This window comes from Lottia gigantea (genome assembly GCF_000327385.1).
Source record: "Lottia gigantea unplaced genomic scaffold LOTGIsca_3, whole genome shotgun sequence".
Classification (NCBI taxonomy): Eukaryota; Metazoa; Mollusca; class Gastropoda; family Lottiidae; genus Lottia; species Lottia gigantea.
The window spans coordinates 117,891-134,252 of NW_008708986.1; the positions used below are offsets into that span (position 1 = coordinate 117,891).

General features: G+C 31.5%; 1 protein-coding gene across 1 annotated transcript; it reads left to right on the forward strand.

The window, feature by feature from the left end:
* Positions 1–15,322: 15,322 nt before the first annotated feature.
* Positions 15,323–15,619, forward strand: LOTGIDRAFT_98709 (hypothetical protein; the record flags this gene model as incomplete). Its single annotated transcript, XM_009057050.1, has 1 exon — positions 15,323–15,619. A coding segment is annotated over one exon (297 nt), but the record flags the coding sequence as incomplete, so codon positions are not given.
* Positions 15,620–16,362: the final 743 nt, after the last annotated feature.

Below are 16,362 nucleotides of genomic sequence, written 5' to 3' on the forward strand. Positions count from 1 at the left end.
TATAAGTAAAGTTGTGAATTTTTATTCGAAGAATTGATGCTGAAGCCTTTAAGTTTAAATGATTAGAGAGTTGGTTCTTCAGTCATTTGGTTACGTAGAGCAAAGGATGGCTGTGTGTTCCAATCTCGCTTGGCAAGTGAAATTTATCTTCATTCATGATTCCAGTCGACCAAGTTGTAAATGGGTACAGATAATCCGGGAAAGATCAATGCCAAAAGGATTGAGCAAGGACCAGCTGGTAGAAGGAATCCTCAATTATGAACCTAAGCTGTTATGCTTGTAAAATATAGATGTTTGTTTGTTTCTTTCTTAAAATATTATTCAAGCAGGTCTTTTATGTTATCAACTGACATGAACAGATTCAATCCTAATTGACTTAAAGAAAAAGGGTGAGTGTAAGGTTAATCGAGACATTATAGTGGTAAGCTTACATTACCAGTGTTTATCAGTAAGAAGTAGTCAGTATTGAGTAAAGTATTGTTATCAATATGGCCCAGTATGTTTAAAGTAGTGAAATAATGATAGGATAATGAGAGAGTATTACATAACATCACACTATCCTGTATCAATGTATCCTGTATCAATGTTATCATTTTCACTGGTGATAACTACTGATACCTTTCATTATCATTATTGGCGAACAAATCTCTCTTTATATTATTGTTGAGGGGTTAAACACACTGTCCTATATATAATACACTGAATACAGTTCACATACAAACTATTGTTAGTCTTTATTGTGCTACTTGACCTTCAGTTACTTTAAGGAGAACATGTTTTGGCAGTTTAAGGAGACACCAACTCTTTATTTGTTCATTTTCATTCATTCATAAAGATAAAGTTTTGAAATGGTTCAGCAATTATTTATATAGCCAATAAATCCAGTATTTTAAAAAGAATAACTTAGTAACCAAAGAATAAACAAGTTATCATTTTAATGACAATGGACCCTCATTAACATTTGGATCTTCTTGGATGAAAGTGTGCTCATCACATAATATGTTAATGAATATTAATGTGTTAAGTCAGATTCAGATTACTATGAAAGGCTACAATACCAAAATAACAAAAGTTACCTTGCATGAAATAAATCGTTTCTCAAGTATTCACTGCACCATTTACAGCTGAATTTGAAACTTTTATTTTCCCCACTAGGTCAATGGCACAAAGTACTTGGGCTATTTCCTCTTTATTTGACAGGATCAGACTTCCAGTAGAACCATCTTATCCCAAATAGAGTGCATATTATTGAAATATTATTGATCAATTGTTGTGATAACAATGTTTAGATGAAAGGTCTTTTACACCTATTAACACAGAAAATTCATTAACAAAATTATCTTGTTTTTCAAATTTGTCATATATTGTAATATTATGTATGTTTAGAAGAGCTGTTGTGTTTTGATTTCCCTCAGATTATTTCTAGACCTGATTATCAATCAGCAGCTGATTGAACACCTGTCTGCTGTTGAAATACACTCACTCAATTTAAAGAAATGTGCCTTGAGCCATAAATTCAGTTCAATTTGAATTCAAAGGAATAAAGACTCTTGGAATGTTTTATTTATAGTTTGGTAATACATTCCAGGTAGGTCTGGTTTTCTGGAGGAAACAGTAGTATGTTATATCTGTAACTGAAATTTGATGATTGGTTTATTCTCATTATCATAGAATCTGGTTACGCTCATTTAAATCTTTACTCTCTATGTAACATGTTTCTGGTTCACCAGATTTAAGTTATTTATGTTATAGCCTACAGTTGTACTTATATTTTTCTATTAAAACTTGAATTATACTTAAAATAGATAGTTTTTACAGATATACTTATAAATTTATATTGTTTTCCCACAAAAAAAATGAACCACATAATCACTTCAAAAGTACTTTTGTCAAGTATCGCTTTTCTAAAGAACCAAAATATTGTTTGATTCTACATGAAACTCTTCATGCAAAGCTTTTTCTTTCAAGAAAAAACTCCTACTTATTATCCAACAGCTAACTGAATCAGGGTTCAAGTTTGGATGAAGCTTAAACCATATTTAAAAATAAAGAATTTTTAATGTGCATAGTTATGATATCCATCTCCTCTATTAATACAATGTGACATAGAATGTTCAAAAAACTTAGATCAATTTCATACTGCTCTTAAAGATGGGCTCCCTTATTTTCATTATATAAATAAGAAGAGAATTAACAACAAAATTCCAGTGACTGACCGATCATGAATGGGCAAAAAGTATACATACATGGACAGTTATGATGGGTTAAAACTCTTAATTATATGCAATAAGAACACAATGATATGAATAATAATACATGATTATTTATTAAAAAAACCTAATCAAATAGTTTGCTTAATTCAACACTAAAAAATAAGGAAATCCATCTTTAATGTCATATGTGATCTCTAGATTCCTAAGACTTGCTAACCTGGAGGTCTGAGGATCAATTCTGGTTAAGATAGAGATAGTGAGTTTGAATATTTCAACCTCTGCCGTGTAAAAGTTATTTATATTGGTTGAGATGGGTTAAGGAACCAAGGCTTCTGTACTAAAGACTGTAGTCAAAGATACTGTACATTGATCTGTAAAATCTTACTTTTTGTACTTCACTTGGCATTGTTTATTTTAAAGCACATGTCATTTAATTTTAAATGATTTTGACCCAGTTTCTATCCTAATAGTGATATTTTGAAACATTTAAGATTGACATTATGATATTATAGTCAGCTGACAGAGAGATATATGCAGATTTCACCATACTGAGTTGTGCAATGATGACATAGATAATAATATGATAGGTAACTGATTGATAGAGTATCAATCATTGATGTAACATGATAGCTTTGATAATAAACCATATGAACAGTAGTCCATATATTTCCTGATTCATCTTCTCAAAGGTTAGGGAGAAAATTTTAGTGGTTTACATATATAACAGGATAGGCTTTGTCATACGGAAAAGAGATTTATATTTAGAACTGTTTAAAATGAAAAATTGGTCTACTTCCTGGTATATTTATTAGTAGAAATCATTGAGAATAGAATTTCCTACTTTTGTTTAAAATTCCAAAAGTTTGTAAATTTGCTGTTGTTTCGGTCACAAGCCAACAGTTTGCTGACAATTTGTAATTGTAACAACTAAGTCATAGCCATTGACAAACAATCGTCGCATATTTACAACCAAGAGTAAAAGAAATATATGATCATAGCTAGTATTGATTGCAGACAAAAAGTGAAGCAAGCATCAAATTCTACGAATTTTAAATAAATTTGTATGTTGCGATGGGATTAAATATATCAATGCCTTAGGACTATCTCAACACCATCTGAATTGTCAGCATTGGTACGATATTGGACTCTATGGATTAAAGTTTGGTTCCTGTATTTTCATTTATTTATATATATATTCCATTATTGGACGGCTGATACTTATATAAATTGATAACAGAGGTGTTCTAACGATTGCGAAAAAACCAGTTTGTCCAGAAGTCAATAATTAACTCGTAATGTGTGCCTTTTCACAGCTTCACATTACTAAAAGAGCCAAATACCAAAAAAAAATTTTTAAATTTCAATGGTTATGTTTCCAAAATAGGGAAAAAGACAATTTATTTTTTAAATACACAGTGTAATTAATTACATTATTTCTAACTTACAAATATCTCTTTTAAACATGGTTTGGCCAATAATTTTTTATACTAAAATGTGGCTAAATTATCACAATCAATCTCAGTGAGTAAACAAGAAATCTATCTTTAGCTTTTTCAATCGCATTTCAGTAAATTTGATCCCTAAGCTTTTCTACATCCTCACCCAATCTTAGCACTCAATTAATCAAACAATAAGCATGATTTGATCAAGAAAAATAAGCAAAGGCATTTTAAAGAACCAAGAATTGCTTTTTACTGATTAGTTGTTTATTTTTTGCTTTTGAGTTATTGAAATAATTATTAATCTCTAAAGAAAATCTAGACCAGAGACGAGACCTAAGCTTGTGCATAACCATCTTTTGTTATCAGGTGAAAACCTTGTTGATCTCAATCTTGTTAATATTTATGACTATTAACAAACTGGTAATTTGATCTTTAAGTTTAAGTTTGATATGTAAGTTTTTATTGTGATTAATCTTTCTTTGAACTTGAATTATGTTAGTAAATGAAGGGAAATAACTCCTCTGTGAATAAATACAATTTGATTTCTTGAATGTAACTTGTAATACAAGATATCATGCTTGTATGAGTTAAAGAGGGTGTTAAAGTGCATGCTTCAAATATGGTTAATTTGCATTGTCTTTACACAAAGTGTTTTTATAAAGAATCTTTAGGGACACATAATCTACTTGGCCCCATATTATCAAAGGGTAATTCCGCTTTTTTTGTAAAACATTTTCATTATCAAAAAGTAGGAGACATATTTCTCTACACAACAAACTTTAAAGGTAACCTTTTACGTAAAGTTTTGGCGTTAAAAAAAAGACTTTCCGGTACATTTTGATAGATTTTGCTTTATAGTTTTCACAAATTGTTTCAAAAAATGTTTCGAACTACAAAAAAAGTGTGGTATGTTTTGGAGGAGCTCTTTTCAAAGAGGTTTTTACATAGATTCTTGATTTGTTGAGCCTGTTCTTAATCTGAATGTCTGTACTATAGCACAGTCAATTAGAGCATTGGTTCTTAACATGACGTCATTTGCTTGGACAAGCAAATTGCGGCTGCAGGCTCAATTCGCGATCGGCGTTTGATAGTCTGATGACCTTAAATAAGTCATCTTCACTCGTAATTCCAGTCAACCCAGCTATAAATGGGTAGGATAATTCCAGGACAGATTAATGCCAAGTAATTTGCCAAGGATTAGCTGGTAGAAAGGCCTCTAAACTGTGAACCTAAGTTGTTATCCTTGTAAAATATAGTTGTTTCTTTTTTTCTTTCTTTCTATTCCTCTGAATATTATGATCAGCATTTTATGATTCCATTCATTCTGTCAGAAATTGAGTCTGATATGCATATGGATATAGGTAAAACAAGAGTTGTAGCAGAAGCAACAGATCTGATTGTGATTGGTTATTCAACTCTAGGTCTCCTATGTCCATTCCTGTTTTAATTGAATGATGCCACCCAAAACTAGTATTGATACAATTACCATACCTTCACACTAAACATCAGTACCTTTTACCAGCTTTCATAGCTTTCATGTATGTTCTATTAGTACCTTTTAATACCAGGGCCCCGTTTCTGAGAAATTTGTAGGAATAAACTTGCACGTTAAGTGCAGAAAGAAAAAAAAGTTATTTTTGATGTTGATGAAATCGTTAATTTATAACATTTACACTTAATCTAGGATATTTTAAGAATCAGATCAGGTCCTTATAAAGCGTTTTGGTTCCCCGTCCGTTTTCCGACACCCGGATGTAGTCAACAATTGCACTGAATAATGACTCACAAATTTATTGAGTCCGTTCTGAAAACCACTCTGAGATCATCGTGTCCAAACCACACCCCCATTCGTCATACTTCTTCAAGACAGTGGTAATACAAGTTGTCTTGGTAATAAAATTTCAGCCAATCAAAGCAAATCACTTGTTATGATGCTTTGTTTGCGAACGTAAACAAAACGAAACCAGCGTGCTATTACATATTTAAATTTGAATATGTACGGTACAGAATTGAGTAAGATTTTGGTAAAGAATTGAAGCTGAAAGAAAATCAAACCTTACTTTGGAATATTTACTTGGAAAGAATGTGTTCTTAACTCTTAAAAAGGGCGGCGGAAAAGCGATGTTGTGTTTTGATTACATGACCTCATTTCCATCAACAGTGATCTGATTAGTCTGATTCAATTAGCACCAATTTCATTTCCATTTTAAAACGAGGTGTTGTGGGCTTGTCAAAACTCTTATTCGTGATACAATTCTCTCAGACTAACTCGCAGCTGAACCCGAATTAGAATGGTTCTGGGAAGGCTTGCTCTGAGACCCAAATTAGAATGGTTCTTGGAAGGCTTGCTCTGAGACCCAAATTAGAATGGTTCTTGGAAGGCTTGCTCTGAGACCCAAATTAGAATGGTTCTTGGAAGGCTTGCTCTGAGACCCAAATTAGAATGGTTCTTGGAAGGCTTGCTCTGAGACCTAAATTAGAATGGTTCTTGGAAGGCTTGCTCTGAGACCTAAATTAGAATGGTTCTTGGAAGGCTTGCTCTGAGACCTAAATTAGAATGGTTCTTGGAAGGCTTGCTCTGAGAACTGTTCAAGGGGTTATTGTCTCTTCTACACAGAGCCTATCGAATTATAAAACCGGTCCAAAGTTTGAATTCCTGTACAGACTACATAGTTATATCATATAAGTTGTCCTTTACTGTTATTATTAAATAAGAGACTTGTTATAAAAGCATCCAGATGTTTTCATGTAACATATGGCAAGCGTAGTAAGAGTTGTAATTCTCAATATCATGTAATATCTTAATGTACTCTTGTTATCTGAGCTAAACAAATGATATTATCTAACCTACTTCATAATACACACACAATATTCCTTTTAAAAATATTACAGTTTATTTTTCAAAGAAAGTTTTTGAGTTATTAAAGGAATATAATCTAGAAATTTCTTGAGTAAAACACTCTTTTTTTACATATTTTTTAAAAGCATTACCAATTTGTGTAAAATCATCCCCTTTCGTAACTCAAATATGCTACAGGGACACTGTTAGCATCAATTTGCACCATTTCAGTTTGCAATCGGTCGTCTTTGGTTCCTGCAATTCCACAAAAACCAAGCGTTTTATGACGTTACTATCGCAAAGGGTCTTAAATAATATAAGCAGATTTTGCATGGTGCAAATTGATGCTATCTATGTCCCTGATAGACAGACAAAGTTACGATCCCTTTAAATTAACTACCGGGTAGTTGACAGTTGAAATATCAAAGCATAGTATCAAGGTAACAAACCATATTTAGATTATTTTCAATCAGTTTACTATATAGAGAGTGACAAATATCAGCTGTATTCTAGATAAATCCCTATTTCACTAGATATATCTATCTTTCAATATGCTTTATACTGACATGTACTCCTTTCATGTCATTCACAAATAAACCATTTCTTTACTAAAGTGTTGATTGAATGAAGATTATAAAACTTGGCTCCCCTGCTTACCATCTGTGATCTCGCATTTCATCACAGGTCTTGATCATAAACTCTTATTGTGTAAAATTATTGAGACATAGTTTAAAGACTTTTTTGACGCTGATCATGATCACCTGTCTTTTAATCTTTCAAAAACAAAAACAAGATGTTGCTAGTCTTGTAAATGCTTGCCATTCATTGGTTCTAGGTGTAACGTTAAGGTGGCCAAGCTGAATAAATATTTGGAGATTAGTAGACCATGTGATTGTGGATTGAGTGTTGACTTTTAATACTTTTCTCTATTCAGTTCTTGTAAACCAACAGAAAAAGGCAAATCGTCTTGTATAAACTTAGTGCTGTAGTCCTAGACATTACTTAGACCTACAAGTAAATATCAAGGAATATTCAGGGAATAAACTCCAGAACAGAAGGAATTAATGATTTCGAGCTACTATTTTGACATTTAATGGTAATTTGTTTTCTATATGTTATGACCCATTTCAACAGATATACACTGAACAAGAATTCAACCCATTACTTGTATAGTGTAGATTTCTCTATCATTTGGGCAGAGTTGTGAATTCTTCTCTGATGTGTGTGTCTATTGTATAACTAGGCGTTAAGTGTTAACACTGTCAATTGTGTTACATATGTTTATATTTATAGTTAGACTTAACACTGATGTTTTGATTTGTAGTTTAGAAGTATATTGTGATATTCAGGAGAAAAGTGGTTTTATTACTTGACAAGAGTGAATTAATAGACTAAGTTATCATGACTTTTATTATGTCAAGACATATATTATTGTCTGGCTGAATATTGTTTTGAAGAGTTGTGTTCAAGGATATACCAATTAGTCTTGAATACTACTAAATGTAAGTTTAACATTGTTTTTCTTCTCAGACAAAAGATTTTATCAGACGTGAAACTTTGAAAGCTTTCCTCTTACATTATTTGGGTGGAGTAGTGAAATATTGTGAAATTGAAATGTCATCTCACTTTAATAGGGAATACCAAATTTGAGACAATTTTATCTTACCTACAATATTACATAACCTATGCAAATGTGGATATTGTGTCTAACAAAATTAATGTTTGAGTTAAACCAATTTTTGTCAAAGATTAAAAATATAATTCTTAGTCACTGAATGGTGTCAGTTGTGCTTTATTTTGATGTAAATTAAAAAAAAATTATCATAGGGATGTGATTCATCATGAATTCACAGATGTTTCCTGTAGATAGATAGGATATATTCACATATTGAACCATAGACTGGCCTTTTTTTATTATAAATATATAATAAACAATAAGATAGAGATTAAGTGATAGGCTTGTTAAGATAGGACACTTCCCTATCATATTACTGTATTAGTATTATTCAAGTGGTCTTTAACTGCCAGTGATGTCTCTTATTCTTATCTTGTCCAAATTCTTTATTGAAATATTCGCCCTCTTACTTCATGTTATCATGAATGAAAACCACACATAGGTTGAGATGTGGCTGTACCTCTCTGGTATAGTGTTATGATAATTGTTGTGGAGAGGTAGACTTCGTTTTTTCTTTTTAATTTAAATGGAATTGATGTACATGTACCAATTTTTTCCCCTTGATTGGGCTTATGCAGATGAACAATAACATTTAGTGCACAGTGATGGAAATTGTAAATGAATATACATACTATGTACATGGTAACCCCAATAGAGTTATTATTATTATGAAGTAACCCCAATAGAGTTATTATTATTATGAAAAATTTAACTTACAAATGGATTGCTGAATTTGAAACACCCAGAAACTAGAATGTAGTTTGACTTTGAATGGTGGGTTTTTATTATTTGAATACAATGTTCAGATCACCAATTAAAATTTGTTTGAAAAAAAGATTTATATTGAACATGAATTTTGTGATTGACATTCAGAGAAGTTTAATTCCAAAAAAGAAATGTTTCAAGACACCAATAGTATCTCAGCAATGTTTTCAAACAGAATACAGTAACCATTAAAAAAAGTACTAGGATATAAAAAAGAGGTGTTCCTTGATTTTGTATGGTTTAAATTATGGTCTGATTGAGACCAGATAATAATAATAATAGTACTACCAATCCTTTAGTTTAGTAGTTTATCAAAGTGTTTAACAGATGAAGAATTCAATTTTAACCTTAAAATAATATCTCACATTTCACAAGTACTTGATCGTATCATTGGCCAGTATAAACTTTGAACACTAGGGATTTCTATTTCTGCTTCGGCTTTATTTATATTACCCATCTTTGCCCTTGAGCTACTATCAAAAAGTCATTTTAACATTTGACTGACTTGGTTTCATCGTTGACTTAAATGCAGTGGTTCAGCTTTTTACTTGCCCAGGGGTCAATGGTGATCAACAAATTAAGAAGGCATATGACTTAAATGCAGGGGTTCATTTTTTTGACCTGCCATGATATACAATTGTGCCCCATTTTTTGGTAGTCTGATGAAATTTACTTTAGTTGTCAGTATGTTCATTTATTGGTATCTCTGAAGTCTTGTGACAGTTGTCTTTCTGCAGATTGTATAAGGCTATCAGTGGGCAGGTATTTTCTGTGGAGAATATTGCCTTTTTGATACACAATTTTTCTATGGAATCACTGACCTATACACATATAAGTTATAATCACATGTCTTATGGCATAAGTAGTAGGAAGGGCTAACAGGGTATTATAAAGTCCTTGCATTATAACGATATTACATGAGACAATTGGAGCCTTTATTGTTACCTAATCCATAAGGTGGATTTGGCAATTTGAATAACACGATGTTGACTTTGAATTAAAACTAAATTTCCAGACGACCCAGCTTTAAATGGGCAAGGCCATCTTGGATAGGCAATAGGCAACAGGTCATGGACCAGCTGGTAAGAAGTTTCCTTACAATGATATCGGTTTTCGTGTAAAATGAGTATTTTCCCTGTTATTTAAAGATTGGTTCCCTTACTTTCATTTATGAAAATAAAAATGCTAATTCTTGTATGAGTTGAAATAGGTGTTTTAATGACTTGGAAAAATATCAGTTTGTCTCACCTGTCCGTAATTAATTCATAATTAGCTAAATTAGAAGAGATTTATCAGCAGAATTCCAAATGAGTGACCGATCAAGAAAGGTCAAAAAGGATTTTTTAGTTTATCCAGACTGTACATACATGGACATTTATGATTGGTTAAAACTCTTAAATATATGCAATAAGAACATAATGATAAGATTAAGAATACATGATAATTCATTAGAAACACCAATTAATCAATTAGTTTGCCTAATTCGACACCAAAAAAATAAGGAAACCCATCTTTAATGTTGATTGTAAAAGTTTAATTCATGATTGTTATGATATTAAAATACATTTTGTTCATGTTTAATATTACCTTCAATTATCATCATTTGCAACCTCATTCAATACATTTACATAAGCTTAGTTACACAGGTGTATAGAAAACGAATGGTAACATAGACTCAAGTTGACATTCCTTAGTACTTAAAACCTTATGTCATAAATCTTAAAAATATTTGTATAGTGAGCTCTCATACTATTATACTTATTATTACTAGTTATTAGGAATGAAAGTAATTCAGTGTAGATAATTTACATACCACAATAAAGGTAGGGACATACGTAGAGTTGACAGCATGTCATGTCAATTTGAGTTTAACCTGTCTCTTGTCATGAAATTTCCTGACTGCAGATATTGTTTCCGAGACTATCAAGGGTTCAGGATTAGTTAATCTGTTCCCGACTTCCTGTTTTATGATTTTTGTTGGATTTCAACATTTTTTACCTATTTTTGGTCACATTGAACTGGAAATTTTACACTTCATAGTATAGGCTGGTATCTCATTCACATTCACAAGTAATTGAAGGTATAGTATTATAGTATTAGTATAGTTAAAATAGCATTCAAAAGAGAAAGTGGTATTGTTGTGGATTACAGTAGTATAGTTGAATATAGTATGTTAAACAGGATTGATTCAGGTAATTTGAAGCATTTTTTTACCTTTATTGAATTCAGAAATATAGCTGCTTTTAGGACAGTAGGTGCTTAAACTGTAGCAGGGAATGTAACCAGAACTTGTTGATAAAAAAAAAAACATGAACAAAGATGTTTGTTGTAAGTTGAATGTGATTTGTTGGTTTTACTTCATGTTATTACTTTGTTTTTTGATTCACAAAAATGGTTATTAGGACTTTGTTTGTGGTAAACAATACAGAGATGTGGTTTTGGATACTACTGGTATAGATTGATATAAAACTATGAAATGTCCATAGTACAGATTCACAACCATTTAGTTTATATTCATATATTTTAAAGTCAGGAATGTGACATTATCACCAAATAACTTTCTATTTTATATTCTAATACACATACATGTTAAACTTTCTTAGTACTTTTAATAAAATGTTAAATTGGGCTTATGATGAAAATGCAAGTCGTGTGAAATTTGTGTTGTTGAACATTTGTGTAGGTGTAGCTTTGAGTTGGAATAGAGAATGTCAGTATTCTAATTAAACAATATTAGACTTATAAGCTCTCTGAAAGGGGTATCCAAATGTTACCCAATCAAAAGAGTATCATCACTTTCACCTTACTTTATGAAGGACAATGTTGATAGTCTTGTCGACTAGCCCATTCGGTGTTTGACTCAAACTGCAGTGCAAAATTTCATGGAAATAGCATATTTTATTTATTTGTGTAAGCTTATATATTAAATGTCTTGTACTGAGCGAGAGAATCAGGGGAAATGACTCCTTAAAGATGAAAGGATTTGCAACAGCAAAACCAATAAGATATTGAAAATGCAAAAATATATTCAGGGCGCTATAACCAACTAGTTATTCTCTGTACATTGTGTGGGTTTATCTAGGGTGGCCTAATTCATAATCATTTCATTGATAAAATATCTAGGCCATGTATTATTAGAGATACCAAAAATGGGTAGATAAAGAGTATTAATCTTTCTTTCCTGAATATCTGAGCCAGAGCTAAAGCTAGTGAATTGAGGATTTTATATCTTATGTTTGAATTGAAGGTTTGTTGTTGACTTTTCAGAAAGCCAATTAGTTAATATGATTGAATGGGGTTCAATGTGACCTCAATGTGGTTAGTTGTGTTTAGTTGTGTTATTTTGTATATATTATACAATTTTATTCCCCTTTTCAAACCAGATAGTCCTTGTGATAGTATCTGAATAAGAGAAAGGTGCACGGTCAAGAGCTTCCTTCCACCAATGATGTAGGCTTGTACACCCAGTATGTTTTGATGTGTCATTGCTATCATCACAAAATCATACAAGTTTATGATCAGGAGGGAAGAAATTTTTAACAATTGGCAAAGAGTACTTTAGTTTTTACCAGAAAACTAGTTGATATTACATTGACTTCACTTGTAATGTTTAGACTCTGAAAAGTTGCAGAAGATTTATTTTTAGTCTTTTCTTTCAATTCTTTAGCAACACTTGAAAAGTCCAAGGTTGTTGAATTAGATATTTTTATAGCAGGAAAAACGTGCAAACAGTAGGTAAAAAGTTGATACAATGCTGGACTAATCCCTTTATCAAGCGAAAAAAAAAAAAAAATCAAAAGTAGACGAGAAAGGTGCTATCTCTACAAAGAACAGCACTAATGTGACAAAAATGGCACATTTAGCTTAGTTAGGTGGAAAAGAAATTCAAGGGATATAGGTCACGGAAACAAAAGAATAGCAAGAAAATGAGATGAAAGAGTTTAAAATGAGTGCCATAAATAATAACTTTTGTTTAGTGCAATAAAATATGTTTAGTTTTTAATAAGAACAAAAGTCAACAAGATAAACAATCTAGCCATCAAATTAAGATAAACATAGGATGTTGGCTGGTAGTCTAAAAGGCACCAATATCAATGTGAGCTTCTTTACAAAAAAAATAGGGGGTAAAATAAACAAGGCAGAATTAAATTAGATCTTGAAACTCATTGCTGAGAAACTCTGATTCTCTTTACCAGCAGTAGTCCATGATAACTACATTAAGGTCAGATGAATTATAAATTGAAAATGTTGTTATTGAATGTGATGTTAATGATGGAGTAATTAGTTATATTTGACAGCTGACTAAAGGTCACTCATATTAATATCAATTCTACAAATTTATCTTTTCCTGTTTCAAATGTTGCTATAAATTCAATGGTGTTCAAAGCAGAACTTTTCCTATAAAAGCAAAATTTAGCAAAATGGCGAAAGAGTCATGAACTCAAGGGTTTATTTTATTCATTCTAAATGTCAGATTAAAGAGCTATAAAGAATTAGAATTTCTGTTTGTGTGATGCATTTGACTAGTGTATGATGTTATAGTAAATTGTTCCAGTTTGTACCTCAAGGCTTTACCTCTGTTGTTTACACCATTCATGATGGCTTATTTCCTTTTTAATTCCTTCACTATCAAATAGTGTGAAATGATTCACTTCTGGGTTGAGATTTATTTACTTGAGTTATAATATGATTCACAAGTGTTTCTGGTCCTTGAAATTTTCTGGTTGAGAACAAAAGTCAAGTGCAAGTATGAGTTATATACCATTGTCATCAATATGTAACAATAAATCAATGTCTCTTTTATATTTTGATAAAGATTTCTCTGTTGCTTTTGACAGTAGACATGTATCCACACAAAAGATCTATAAGACCATTAGTATAAATTTTGAAGGAGAAGTCCTGGCATGAGTTAAATATAATTCCAATACATCTGTTAATCACTATTTGAGTATCTGATGTTAGACAAGTAAAATATGATAACTTTCCTCATACTTAAACTATCATTATACTATCATTCTGGTATTTTTATATGATAGTTATCACCTAGTTTGAGATGTAAGATATCACCAAGCTGTGGATGATTATTAACAGATGTACAGTTTGTTTAAGGACCCTCTCTTCTCAGACATATTTTTAATGTTTTTTTTTCTATTCTAACATTTTTGTAGTGTTTTATATATAAAAAATCTTGACCAAGCAAAATAGATCTTGGAATAGGTGACAATCATGATTTAGTCAAACTCTTTTTGAAATACAGGAGCCATAAACTTTTGATGTGGATACTACTAAAAAGATTGTAAAGAAGTTTTTTTATGGGTATCAGGGACATTGTTAGCATCGATTTGTACCCTTTCAATTTTCAATCAGACGTGTATGGCTTCCACAATTCTACTAAGTTTTAAGCAGAGGGCCTGTTTAAGATAAGCATGTTTTGTGATAGTAATTACATCAAACATCTAGTTTTAGTGGAATTGCAGGAACCAATGACATTAGATTGAAAATTGGAATGGTGCCAAAAATTGGTTCGTGCAAACCAATGCTATCAGTGCTCTTCTTTGCAATTCCTTTAAACTGCCTTTAATACAATTCCAGAATATGTTTGCAATCAATTGGAGAGTTACCTTAATATTGTCCTAACTTTGAGAAATAATATGATCTTATTGACTTGTAGTGTATATCCTAGAATAAATATCATATTTCATTGAAACTCCATCACTAATGTTGGTTTTGATAGAATGACATTAACTTCAGACTTGTTAAGAGACATGTTATGATTGTGTAATGATGAAGCCTGTATAATTATGATAGTTTATTGGTTATTATCATGATTTAAATCATGTTATTAGGACATGTAGACTTTATATTATTATTACCAATGGTGTGGTCTAATACATTTGTCAATATTAATATCTTTAAGGCTTTTATTTTCAAGAATCTTTATATCAAAAATTGATAATTATATAACAATTGTTTGTGTTGTTTCAAATCACGTTTACTGTTTATCTTCTGTCTCAGCATTATAAAGAATAGAAAGTAAATCATGTTTTTCAAACACAGATCAGACAGATAAGATCTATAAATGGACTTAAAAATGGAATCTTGGGTGTCTGTAAATCAGTTATCATAGATATTAGAGACATGAAACTTAGTCTAATGACAACTAAATTCAGTTGTTTTTGAGGACAGGCTTTTAAAGGAGCTTTGAGATTTGTGGACAAAATTTGGGTCTTTTAAAACATTTTTGATTGAAATGAGCTATTTCGTGGATTTTAGTCTTCAGACATATTTTTGTAGTAAAATATGGAAAAAATTGTATTAGTTATTCAGTCTTCAATCTTTGGTTTGAAAAATTTTTGATGTGTAATAAAAGCTATTCTTATATTTTCAGAAATGGAAGAAGAGATATTTTGTTCTATGTAAACCATCTGGTAGTTTACCAGGCCAGTACGAACTGAACTATTTCAGTGATGAACAATGCACCAGGAAAAAAGGAACAATAGATCTAGAGGAATGTGAACAAATAATAGAATCTCTGGACTCTGATCAGTTCCCCTATTTACTAGCTATAAAAACTGTTTGTCGAGGTAAAGAAAGGACCTATTTCCTAGCCACAGCAACAGAAGAAGACATGGCAAAGTGGGTCAGTAATCTTTGTAGTGTCTGTGGATTAAAACAAGAAGAAAGTCGTAAGTTTTATCATTTTTATACGAACACAGGTAAGATGGGCGTATATTGTAATCGCCCCGTCGGTCCGTCCGTTCACATTTGGCTCGTGCTCACTCTACAGGCTACAGTTCTTTATGGGTTCTTTTGATTTTTATTTTGTATGTCAATGTTGTTATGAAGATGATCCCTATTGATTTTCGTGATGATCGGATAGTTTTTCACCGAAATATCGTGTCTGACTTGACGTTTTTCTCTATTAGCTATATTGTGCAACTCGTGCTCACTCTACAGGCTACAATTTTTTACAGATTCTTTTGATTTTTATTTTGTGTGTCAATGTCATTATGAAGATGATCCCTATTGATTTTCGTGATGATCGGATAATTTTTCACCGAAATATTGTGTCTGACTTGACGTTTTTCTCTATTAGCTATATTGTGCAACTCGTGCTCACTCTAAAGGTACAATTTTTTACAGATTCTTTTGATTTTTATTTTGTGTGTCAATGTCATTATGAAGATGATCCCTATTGATTTTCGTTATGATCGGATAATTTTTCACCGAAATATCGTGTCTGACTTGACGTTTTTCTCTATTAGCTATATTGTGCAACTCGTGCTCACTCTATAGGCTACAATTTTTTACAGATTCTTTTGATTTTTATTTTGTGTGTCAATGTCATTATGAAGATGATCCCTATTGATTTTCGTGATGATCGGATAATTTTTTACCGAAATATCGCGTCTGACTTGACGTTTTACT